The sequence below is a fragment of the Apium graveolens genome, unplaced genomic scaffold (genome assembly GCF_009905375.1).
Source record: "Apium graveolens cultivar Ventura unplaced genomic scaffold, ASM990537v1 ctg617, whole genome shotgun sequence".
NCBI lineage: Eukaryota > Viridiplantae > Streptophyta > Magnoliopsida > Apiales > Apiaceae > Apium > Apium graveolens.
In genome coordinates this window covers 45,987-59,688 of record NW_027419250.1, presented here as the reverse complement: position 1 = coordinate 59,688, position 13,702 = coordinate 45,987, and the positions used below count along the sequence as shown (strand labels likewise).

At 31.7% G+C, this 13,702-nt stretch overlaps 1 protein-coding gene across 1 annotated transcript; it reads right to left on the bottom strand.

The window, feature by feature from the left end:
* Positions 1-10,608: 10,608 nt before the first annotated feature.
* On the bottom strand, positions 10,609-11,233 carry LOC141703064 (uncharacterized). The gene is made up of 2 exons (XM_074506675.1): positions 11,223-11,233; positions 10,609-11,107 (listed from the first exon to the last, which is right to left on the bottom strand). The coding sequence occupies exons 1-2, from the start codon at positions 11,231-11,233 to the stop codon at positions 10,609-10,611; spliced, it is 510 nt and encodes a 169-aa protein (XP_074362776.1).
* Positions 11,234-13,702: the final 2,469 nt, after the last annotated feature.

Sequence of the window (13,702 nt, the reverse complement as noted above, 5' to 3'; positions counted from 1 at the left end):
TAATCAAGTGACAAAGTTAGATGATCGAAGCTGACAAGTGATATACTTGGGGAGAGAACCAGGTACAAAAGACTGTAGACTATTGGATCCTGACTTCGGAAAAATTTTGGTGAGCCGTGATTTGTGTGTGATGAAGGGAAGTGGTGGATTTGGCGTGATCAGCAGCTAGCAAATGGAAATGACATCAGCATCTGGTTGTTTTCTATCTCCAATGTTCGAGTTACAGATGCAAAAACGGAGGATGCAAGTGTAGAACCCGTCAAGCCTTTGCAAGACAGAAACAGTAGTGGTGATAGTAACAATACTGGAGATTTTTCGATGAGCACAGAGTCAACAGATATGGGAGAAATGAGTCGACAATCTGGTACTTCATCCAGTACATCAGGTTGTAGTACCAAGCCCAAAAAATATAGACAACTGAGTGAAATTTATGAGGAAACACAGGAGGTGGAAGCAGATAATGAATTGTTACTAGCTGGTATTGATGAAGCAGTAAAGGAGAAGCTGTGGAAAGATGCAATGCAGCAAGAGATTGATGCAATAGAGAAAAATAACACTTGGAAGTTAGTGGACTTGCTTCCAGGTCAAAAATCTATTGGCTTAAAGTGGGTGTACAAGTTATAGAAAGATGCAAGTGGCAATGTTGTTAAGTACAAGGCGCGTTTGGTGGCAAAAGGATACATGCAAAAATAAGGCATCGATTTTGAGGAAGTATTTGCACCTGTCACATGACTCGAAACGGTGAGATTATTGTTGGCATTAGCAGGAAAGAACGTGTGGGAAGTTCATCATTTAGATGTAAAGTCATTGTTTTTGAATGGTGACTTGGAGGAGGTTGTGTTTGTCAAGCAACCGGAGGGTTTTGTGAAAGAAAATGAGGAGCATAAAGTATATCAGTTGATTAAGGCATTGTCTGGCCTACGACAGGCCCCTAGAGCTTGGTACGTAAAACTAAATAAGTGTCTCAAGAGCCTTGGTTTTGTGAAGTGCCCCTACGAACACGCGATTTATGTTAGGCGTGAAGGTACGGAGTGTTTGATTGTGGGAGTCTATGTAGATGACTTATTGGTGCAAGGACTAGCACAGCATGCATTCGAATGTTCAAGAACCAAATGAGTGTCGAGTTCGATATGAGTGATCTTGGCAAACTGACACACTACCTGGGTATTGAGGTTGATCAGCGAAAGGGCTATACACAACTTAAGCAAACTGGGTACGCTAAGAGACTGCTGGAAAGGGCTGGACACGCGGACTGCAATCCTGCGAAATTTCCTATGGAACCAAGGCAACAAAATGGAAAAGACAAAAAGGGGAAAGCAGTGGATTCAACAATGTTCAAAAGTATTGTGGGACGGCTGAGATATTTGGTACACACGCGGCCATATATTGCGTATTCAGTTGGGGTTATAAGCCGTTTTATGAAACATCCTACAGTGTTGCATTTCGGAGCTGCTAGGCGTATACTACGTTATGTGAAAGGCACACTTCACTTTGGTCTGAGATATACACAAGGGGCTGGAGATTACTTATTATCTGGTTTTTCGGATAGTGATTTAGGTGGGAACGTAAAAGACAGGAGAAGTACTGGAGGGATGGCGTTTTATTTAGATGAAAGTCTTATTACATGGGTCTCACAAAAGGAGAGATGTGTGGCTTTATCGTCTTGTGAGGCTGAATTCATGGCTGCCACAGCAGCGGCATGTCAGGCAGTTTGGCTTAGGAACTTGCTCATGGAATTGACAGATACAAAACATGGTCCAATTGTGTTGTTTGTTGATAACAAATCAGTAATTGATTTGGCTCGGAATCCGATCTTTCACGGATGAAGCAAGCATATCGATATACGCTATCACTTCATCCGTGAGTATGTTGAAAGAGGTGAAATTATGATTAAACATGTGAATTCTGAAAATCAGAGAGCTGATATTCTCACAAAGTCTCTATCTGTGGTCAACTTCGAGAAGATGCGCGGGTTACTGGGAGTATAGAGCTTCGAGGAGAATGTTTAGATTACAGGGTTGAATATTGGGTTTTAATCTAAACATTGTCTGCATATTTATTTATCTACGTGTCAAGTTAGTTTTGCATTTAGCAGTAGTTTGATATGGTCAATGTGCACGTAGAGTGTTTTCAGGAGAGTAACAAATAAGTGGTAGAAGTGGAGAGATCTTAGGAGTTTATTTCTATTTGTTTGCCAGAATAGTAGTTGTACTTTAATAGATATATTGCATCTTCTCTGTAATTCTGAAGCACAGTTGCTACTTAGAGAAATAAAGAGTTGTTCTTTCCTTTCATTACTCTGTTATTACTTGTTTATTTCCTACATGTTTTGGTTGTTTGTCAACTCATTCTTAGAAGCCAACATTGCTTGAAGAAAATATATTTTACTCTTCATACGAGCCATTTTCACATCTTTCTCCATACATATCATGGAGGCTCGCTCATCTTCTAGTCTCATTAAATCATCGTACTTGTTATTCAAGTAGTGTTTGCAAGATTCTCTCATTTCTTCATACTGCATGCACAAGTATAAAAATAATTTTTACTTTTACAAGAATTGTTATAATAGATGTGATTTAAAAAGTACGAAGAAAAAATACAAAGTTTTTTATCAAAAAAACAAATTAAATGAAAAGGCACATCCCCGTTTGTTCGTTAGGTCAAAAATTAAAATTTAAGTTTAGAGTTTTATTAAATTTGTTGGCTTCTTTGATTTTTCTGTCAAATTTTATTTTTGTAAAAAAGGTTCAGAATTATACTACAATAAATCAAAATTTGACCTCACTAGGCCATGCAACTTTTTATCAAAATATTGTGTGAAGTTATTGAAACCATAAATTGTATTCAAATTTTATATGATAGTTTGTATTCGAATTTAAATCTAAATTTAGTATTACCTTATCAAGTCATAAAGAAATCTCATATATCACATTTCATTTGTGATCCTAGGTCCATAAGAATTGCCGAGTAAAGTTGTGGATAAATAATTTGTCAAGTATCATATATCATATATTTAGAGTTTTGTTTTGAAATTTTCAATTATTTAATACAAGTAAAATTACTATCCAGCAGTCCAAATAAATTAAGGGCTTTTTAAAAAAATACCTAATGTCCAAAATATTTTTGAAAAAATACTGTCATTTTTTAACAAACTTGCAAAAATATTTTTTTTTCAATTTTTTTTTTGCAAAAATAGGGTATTCTGTAATTCGATTCAACTAAATGCAACATTCGTTGAATTTCTGCAACTAATGCAGACTCAAATGCAAGCAAAAAACTTTATTCAAATAGTTACATATATGGTTGATTTTGATTGCACCTTATTTTTGCAAATATTTTCAGAAGATAGTAAAATCGCAAAAAAACTTAAAAAAAATAGTATTTTTGATGATTTTTCAAATAAATTAAATTCAAAGGTAGAGACTAGGTTGAATAACCAACTAAATTTGATACATGAGATAAATTTACATCTTAATAATAAGATGCTAGTGAATTTAAATTTAAATTGGAATAATTAAAAAATGATGTCAAATTCAAACACAATTTCAAGTTTTATACATTTTCACACCAAATTTTGGTAAAAGGTTGCATGGATTTAGGCTAATGCCAAATTTTAATTTTTTTCTATCATGAATTGTTTTGCAAGAAAATAAAATATTTGAAAGAAAAATTTAAAAAACCAACTTAAAAAAGTTTGACCTAATTAGCGTTTTTTAAACACAAAAGTGAAGATGAGTCTTTTCAAATTTAGGATGTGTATCTTCTCACATTTCCTTTTATACACTTCTCGCATAGAAAACACACAATATCAGTATGTATATATCTTTGAAGCCGCATGGGCATAACATCCATCTATTTTTTCAGTGTTCTTCCATCTCTTCCAATTCCTCCCGCAAACATTTCCCTGTAAGCAAACATTACATTCCTATAAACAATGTCGTCCGCCAATACTGGAGGTAACTGGTAACATCATGAATATATACACGCCAGCACACATAAAGATATATATACACTTTAGATTTCTGTGACATAATAAGATTTTAACTTGTTTGACAATTGATAAAAAATAAATGTAAAGATATAATCTGTTATTTGCAATATTTTCATCTATTTTTGTGATTGCAACCGGCAGGGATGCTCCCGTGACTTCTGGCAAGAGAAAAGCACTGCGGATGAAGTTGGAAGTAGCACCAAAAGAGTAGCGCTTGAACTCTTTCCTACTCATCCGAAACAAAATGAGCTTAATATTCAGTCCTTTGCAAGTTTGGTAAACAGAGGTCTTGATGACGATACCAACATGCAATCAGTACCACAGGAAACACAAGAAGATCCCTTTGACAGATTATTCAAATCTGAGGTGCGTTTACAATGTATAGCTAGGTTAGATATTACAATAATGTTGTAACACATAGTTATCTTTTACATAATGCATATGCAGTATGAGAAAATGAAAGAAACTTGCAAGCACTACTTGAATAACAAATGCAGTGACTTACTGAAGCAAGCAGAAGAACAAGCATCCCCGATATGTAGGGAGAAAGACATGAAAATCGCTCATATGAAGAGTACTATCTCTTCTATCCAAGAACAGTTGGCATCTCAGAATGAGGTTCTAAACAACAGAAACATAGAGTTGGACAACAGCAGGAGGAGAAGTATAGAGTTAGAAAAGCAGGTAGCAAACAACAAATCTCAGGCCGAGTTTTGGAAAGAAAAGGTCCAGCGGACAGAAGAGATGTTGGCGAATGCCACGGTGTGTAGGCAACGCCAGGCCCCTTGCTGCTGTGAAGAGGAGGAAACGGCATCTTCCTCTGTGGGGGAGACAAAGGAATGAAGGAGGTGAAGGTTACAATTGTACCCTGAAATATTGTTGGGAGGGCGACTTTGCACTTTTGTGTATGATGCATGTGCAATTAATATTAATGCTAAAAAATGTTGTAATACCATAAAGTGATTTTATTGTGACATTGACGAGTGTTTGTATACAAAGAAAATTTTATTTTTACGTAGGTGCTTAGTATTTTATTACCTTGGTCATTGCACATGTACAAAATATCAAGTTATAAACATGTATCATATTTATTTACAGAAATTTAGCTTAACTTTCAAATTTAAATAACTTACGCAACCGGAGTAAAATTAATGATACGAATATGTGTACGAATATGAATATGCATTAATATTTATTTTAATTTTATTCCAATAGTTTTTGGACATGACGTATTCGCTCGAGTCATATTAAGTAAATCGGCTGTAGTTAGTATACGAGCGGCTAAATTCGACCGAAAACGGTCAAATTTGTTTTTCACCTAAAATTTGAAAATCTCGCCCAAAATATTTAATTTTTGGAAAAATTTGAAATGTCCGCCTAGAATATACTTCAACCGTATGTGGTTAAAAATATTGTTCTAAATTCGACCGAATGCGGTCGTATTAATGAGCACCAGTTTTTTAAAAAAAAACTTTCCGAAAAATTCTCTGATTCCGGTGAGCTTCAAAAAATCCAGCAGCCATTCGATAACTCCTAGCCAAAAATGGGTTTTTTCGGTTCAATTTCACACAACAAAGTAGTCTAAATCATTTCCAAAATCCAAAATTAACATCAACAATGACGGATCAACGATACAATCCATTTTCCGATCAAAATGACAACTTTTCCGGCAAATCTCGAAATAATCTAAAGCTCAACCAAATTCAACACTCCTAACTGACTATTACTACAAACTCCTAACTGACTATTACTACTTCAACGTGTACACGTTGATTTATTCAAATCAATATTAAACAAAACAAACAAATAAAATATGTTTAGAATTAAACCCACCAATATGTACATGCTCTAAGTGATAATATGGAAATAGTTATAATTTTTTTTTAATTTTTTCTTTCTATAATATGGAAATAGTTACAATTCTTTTCTTTTCTTTTTTTTTAATTTCTCCTTGTTAGTTAAATACATTTATACACCAACATTGTGGTTCCAACCAACCCTGACCTGAGTAAATGGAATTTTTTTATTTTTTAGCACATGCATAGTCATAAAAGTTTTAATAAACCTAGGTACATTTTAAGTAAACAAAATCTAGTTAATATTTCTTATAGTTGGACAATGACAAGGTATAGATATTCATTTTGATACCCCTTTATTAATTAAACCCTACGTGGGCTTAAAAGAGTTGCAAATAGCACATTTAACCATCACTAGCCCACACAATTTTAACCTCCTCTCATGGCCCACCAAGACAGAGACATAACCTCTTCCTCTCATAGCAAGAGGCTGGCCTCCCGACTCATATACCACAACATCTCTTCTGCACTCGTGGCCTTTTTTGTCCAAAATTCAGCCTCAGATTTGGAATGCACAACCGGATTTTCAAGCTCTATATTTCTCCTCTTGTTGTTATCCAAATGTGTGTTTTGATTGTTTATCAATCATTGTACTTGTTATTCGAGTACTTATTGCATGATTCTCTCATTTTTTCATACTTAATGCACAAATTTACAAATAACTTTTACAAGAATTGTTATAATACGTGTCATTTAAAAAGCAAGAAGAAAAAATTCAGAGCTTTTAATAAGGAAAAAACACAAATTAAGTGAAAATAAATGTACTGCAAATACTGAAACACATAAACACACCTGAAATTTGAAAAACCTATCAAATGGAGGTTTTTATGTTTCCTCCTAAACTGATTGAACATGAGTTTGGTTATGATCATTGTTTAGAAAACTTGTAAACACAAGTTAATATTAGACGGAGATGAAATCTGATTGTGGCCCTGATTTGAATCATGATCAAGTGCAGGAGATTCGGAAATATTACCTAATTTGTTATGATCGTGGGAAAGAGTTCGAGGGCTAGTCTTTTGCTAATATGACCAACTTGGTGAGTATTCTTTCTTCTCTTCTGAGAAGAGGCCTTCCATCAGCATCATTCCCTATTACAGTCACAAAAATCAATAAAAAATATCAAAAAATTCCGACGTTACATATTTTTTATCAAATGTCAAATAAATTAAAATGTTGATATGTCATACAAATCAAAAGTGTATATGTTTATATGTTATAGGAAATGCTTCAACCAAGTCAGACTTATGAGTGACGTAACACATGATGGGGCAATTGTTTGGACAGGTCCCAGGCCATGTGGAATGCCAAGTTGGCAGAACAACAGGCAAGCCATGTAATCTGTGGGGCCCATGTTGATCGCCGTGTAGTGTTTCCCGTCCTGGGTCATTTTTGGGTTTGGAATTTCCTACCGTACACCTTCGATAGGAAATGAGGCATTTTTCCTACCGATTTTGGGCCTTTTTCCACCGATTTGATGGTAGAAAAGGGTCATTTTTATTATAGTGGAACTACATTTTTATCTTGATTCTCGTTATTTATTGAGATACGTGAGCATCTTGTGAAGACAGATTTAAGTTAGAATACAAGCGCAACCATAATTGCTATCAAAGCTCACGCAATAAATAAATCATATTTTTATGAAATAATAGTTACACTTATAATCACAAATGGTATCAGAGTTCTGCCCGGATGGGAGTATAGAAGCATTTCCCGGACTCAGTCGGATTCGTAAGTGAGTTTATGGGCTCGACGAGATCGTCGAATCTCTAAGAGGGGGTTTTTGTAAAATCTCACATCGATAAGAATAAGAGTGTTTGAGAATTTATAAGGACAAGTCAATAACTAATGGGTACTAAATTGTTATCTCATTTGACTAACTTATGGTGGATTACGGAGTTCGATTTCCATTTTATTGTGGGCTTGGATATTATAACTGGCATTTAAAAACCTAATTTAATTGTCATGTAATTATCTTGTAGGCATCACAAGTGGGAATTAAATTGGTATATTAAGCTAACATTTAACTTAAAATCTGGGTGTAATACATTTGTCTTAAGATATGAAAAACCTCTTCTATATATAATAGCCCAACATGCCTATAAAATAGTGAGACATTTTATTCTAGTAAAATGATATATTTGCCAATGTGTTTACTATATTTCAAAAAAATGTTGTTAATGGGGATCGAACATGAGTATACTCATTCATTAATATATCTTTATACCGCTACATCAAATTATCATTTGTATTTTTCATCATACATATAATACGTAAGTGTCAATTAATACAAAAATATTCTATTTAACTTTAAACATAAATATTAGATTATTTATGGACTTAATAGATATCAAATTATTAACTTGATCCGTATTACATTATTGTTTTTGGAATTTGACCCAATTTTTAATAATATTCAGAATTTGACATTAATTGTCATAATATTTGTTAAAACTGCGATGGTTTGCTGAATAGATTTTTTTCATATTTCACTTTTAAAAAAAGAATTATCTTTATAATACTATTTAATGATGGTCAATTTGTAAAAAGGTAAAACGAAAGTTTTATTTTGTTTCACTCTCTTAAGAAAAAAAACTAATTATAAAATTTTATCAAATTAAAAAATATTTAATTTTAGAAAAAATATAGTATCAAATTATTATTGGAAGAAAGATTAGAATCATAAATGAAAGAAACTTGAAACCGATTTGAATAACGACATTAGTACAATTTTTCCTTCAAATTCTTGGGGAAAAAAGACCTGTGAATATCAGTAGTTTGTCTTCACAATATATAAATTAATTTTATGTCACAAACAAGATTGATACTCAATTGAGAAAAATTAAATATGGATTGTTTGTTAATGCTACTGCAAATATATATATATATAATTACAATTTAATTATTCAATAACTTTAAATTCTGAATAGTTATAAATGCATTTTATTTGAGTAATCAATTGGCCCGCTAGATGTTAATAATAATAATTAGTATATATATTAATTTTAAGATATTTAGCTTATAAATAAACGAGACTAACATAATTTACTCGAAAATATTACAAATAATATTTTTTATGCATACACACACAAATGTATTTATCTTTATTAATGGTGAAAGATTCAATGTTATTGTACTCATATTTATTTTTGTAATAATATGTCTTATTGCCTTACAATTGAGAGTATATGTTCTAAGATATTCTCGCGGTGAGCCAGAGTCGAACCTAAAATCTAAGACAACATAGAATAATCTCTTAACCACTTGAGTTAGTGATGACTTTTAGGTTTTGAATCGTGCTCGTATTCAGATTCATTGATACACTAGAAAAGAACAACAATAGTCTTTTAGGTTGTGAAACTGAAAAATGATACTTTTTTCAATGCGTTAAAAACTAGGTGGATTAGGCCAATTTAAATTGATAAATTATGACATTGACAGTTTTCTGACATCTTATAAAATTAGTACTTTGTTTAAAAGATGAAAAACTAAGGACATTGGGTCAACTTTAGTTAATCGAATATGACATTGTCAATGTTATAATATCAACCTAGATGTTGAATCTCAAAAAACAACATTTTTCTTTAAAATCAACTTATATTAACAGTTTTGTAAATTTTACTTTGTTGAATCTTACGATTGCAAATCTTTTTATGACTTCGGTTATACATTTTAAATATTTTTAATTAGGGCAATGTTGTTGTAAGTTAGTGATGACTTTAGTATTAAAATGACTATATACTAGTAGTTTTTTTAACCAAAACTCAAAAAATTTGCTCAACTCTACATTCAACATATGTGTTAGTTTTTATTTCGCTCTTCGTGAACATATGCACGGCATTCTATGGATTAGGTTTTGGTCTTTTCGTTTTAAACGTATAATGACTACCCCGTTTGTATCCGTTCTAGTAAATACAAATTACACGACATAAACAATTATATATATATAATTTTCTAACTGAACTATATTAGAAAATGTTGAGTACGTTGGTAATGTCATCTTACATTAAAATCATACACATTGATATAAAATTACATCAATCATATATTTTGTTTTGTGCTATTTAATTTTAACTAGAAGTATACGCATTCAAATTAAAATTCTCATAGTAAGTCTATAATTCAAATTATAATTCTAATAGTAACTCGATATAAAATTTAAAATATTAAAGTAGACCCGTGTATCGCACTGATTGTAAAGCAACTATTCACTAATAAGAAAACAATCAAATATATTATAATTGCATGGTGCACAAAAAAATGTAGAAAATGACTCGTACCTTGTACGCATTATTATGCTAGTAACAATATTTATTTCAGAACCCATATTAATTCTCTTAAGTATCCATATTTAGCATTACTCTAAAGTGGTGTCCATAGTCAAATTACAAAATATGATATGATAAAGTTCATAGCTATTTACATGAGCTTAAAATCCACATGAAACACATGAAATTCTCGTTTCCAAAATGGTTACAAAATGTGATGTGTCAAGATAGTTTTTTGTTGAAAATGGACCATTATATTCACATCAATAGCATCAATTAAATTATTTCATACTGCAAGAATTCTGATTTTAATTTTGTATTAGTTATCTCTCTCCCTCTCTCTCGAACTCTTGTTCTACTTGAACTAAAATTATAATTTTTTTACTTAAATTCAAACCAAAAACCTTCATTCTCCAAATCTGTAGGGTTTAAGATCACAACCCATTTGGTTTCTTTTGTACTTTTTTTTTTGAAACATACGTACTTGCATTACTCAAATTAAATCAGAATCAAGTACATGATTTAAGAAATCAGGAGGAGTGACATGCCACTCTCCGAGGTCAGACATAGAAAGTGCCGTTCGAGCTAGCTCATGAGCCACACAATTCGTAGACCTAAAGACAAATTTAACTAGCACATGATTAAAGTGCTTTAAAACAAGCTTACAATCACCCACAATAGTGTTGAAATAAGCACAACCATCCTCACCGTAGCAAGCATAAGCTAAGTTCTGAGAATCAGTTTCGAAGATGCAACAATCCAGCTGCAAATGTTTGATCCATATGATAGCTTTCTTTAAACTTAACGCTTCAGCCTCCTTTGAACTCCAATTACTCCTAATACGACCACATCTCGCTCCAATGAACTGCCCCTTGGAATTCTGAATCACACATCCAAAACCAATATAACCATTCTGAGCTCCAGTTGCGTCAACATTGATTTTAATCCAATCATCAGGCGGCTTGTTCCATTTTTTATCAGCAATGTTGTTCCTAGCAGATAAATTTGTTTATTTGGTAAATTGACCATCATGGTGAAGAATGATGATGGAATTGATGCTTCTGGATTACAACTCTTGTTCTCTGTCCTTGTTTCCACCAATTTTACCGGATTTTCATTTTGAGCTCCTGATTCGTACGTACATATGATCAACAATTTGGGTAATACTTCTTCATTTATCTATTTCTCATGTTACAGGTACGTCCATATAGTAATTATCTATGTTCGATTAAGTGCCTTTTAATCTCGTAAAACATTTATTACTTAATATTATTATCGAGTTATCAGGATCTTTCTTACCCATATGTTTACATATTTAATCCAACCTCTGTCTGCTTTCTTTTATTCAATTTTTAAGATATTCTCCTTCACTTTTCATTTGTTATTTTTGTCGTGTATTGATAGTATATATATAATTGTTAGTAGCCTTAGCAGATCTACTTCACAAATCACAATACATATGTTCTTTCTTTAATATTGTTGATTGTTGATATGCGTTTCTTCTGGTATAACTATCCATTTGTCTATTTTTTATTCTGCAACTATATACGAGGCCTAGGTGTGTATATCTATACTCATGTGCATATATCTATTCTTCATGCATGTTTTGTAATTTGTAACAACTTCTTGGTGGCTTGGTAAGTAAATTTGGTCTTTAATGTCATTATCATGCCAGTTTTTCAAATTATTAGATTTGTTAATGAGTGTTTTCAATTATAATTATTGTGAGCTTTTTATGCCAGCACATAATTAGGTTTTCATTTTTAACATGTAAGTTTTGTTTTGTTTTCTCGGTTAAATATCAAATAGGTCACTTGCTGCGTCCAAATGTATCAAGTGTGTTGATTAAAAAACCGACTCAAATGAGTCAATCAATTAAAAATTTGTATAAAAAAATCGTTGGATGAAATTCTTAAAAATATTATATATTGAGTTTAGCACATTTGTTATGAATTATAATACATCCAAATGAAAGATTCTGAGTTGTACTATTTTAGATAATATTGTTAGATTTTTAAAATTTTATCAACTATTTATTTTTAATTTTTTGATTGTTTTATTTGATTCAAATAAAAATAAATTGTAGATAAATTTTTAAAAAATTGAAAATATTATCTAAAATACAAGAACTCAGAATCTTTCATTTGCATATTATATCATTCATAAAAAAATGGTGAAACTCAATATAGTTATTTTTTAAGAATTTCAACTAACGATAGAGTAATATTTTTTATACAAATTTTTAAATAGTGACTCATTTGAGTCAGTATTGTAATCAGTGACTCACTTGATACATTTAAACGTAGTAAGTGAACTACTTGATATTTAACCGTTTATTTTCTTGCTATAATTTGGGTTTACGAAATAGAAAGGACTTAAAATGAATTGTTTATACTCTTCAACTTGTTGTCAGTAGCTTTGCCTTTGACTAGGCACCGTTTATGTGAGTGTTTTTACTATCAGTTTTTTAGCTCTCTTTCCTTTTTTTTTACTTAAAAGATTGTTGTATTAAAAATCTTTTATTGTATAATGTATAGTGTTTTGTATGATTAGGGGACGTTGTTGTGTGCTTTAATTATATTAAAATGAACCAGACTATTTCTTATATACCGCATAATTTGGGTTATACCTTAATTGTAGATTTTACCGATTTCACTAGTACAAGATAGCTTTTTAATGTCGCACTTTAGGCGTCAGTTATAAGGGAAACCGTTGCTTATTATGCTTTTAGGCGTCAGCTATATATTAGTCTGACGCTAATTGTCAATAATTGTGGTTCAGAGGCATCGGTTGTATAATTAACCGACGCCATAAACTCGAAAAGGCGTCGGTCAAAAAGAAACCGACTCCTAAAAATGATTTATAGCGTCGGTTAAACAGAAGCCGACTCCTAAAATTGTTTTATAGCGTCGGTCTTTAAAATGCCGACTCTGTAGATGTCGTTTAAGGTGTCGGCTACACGTAACCGACCTTATAAATATTATTTAAGCTGTCGGCTATAAATAACTAAAGCTATAGATTATCTTTTATAGCGTCGGGTAAGGAAGGCCGACGCTGTAGAACTCCCTATTTTTTGCCCGCCAAAGAGGTTCCCTCTCTTTTTAAACATTTAGCATTTATCCCTTTATAATATAATTGGATTTTTTATACTGCGAAAATACATGTTTATTTAATTCAGCAAAGTACGTTTATTTTCATATAATTTATTTTTTTATACTCCTAAAAAATTGGACATTCAATTTTTATGTTTAAATAAAATATTTAAAATAAAAAACCGAATGAGACCAAGATTTATAAAATGTAATATTTTTAAATTTGAATTGGATTGGGCTTTTCTTAATATCGAGTGGGTCAAATTTATGTTAAAGATCATCTAAAATATATAGACCCGAGAATCGGTCGGAATTGATTTTTTTTCAATTTATTTTAATATTAATATTTGTAATTTAATTATTTCAATAATCAAACTATTTTGACATATTTAATTTGGTGTTTTTTGAAAATTATACCTCTATCCGAGATTTTTTAAGATAATTTAGAATTCGTTCCAAAATTAATTCTATGTAGTTTGATAAATGATTCAGATT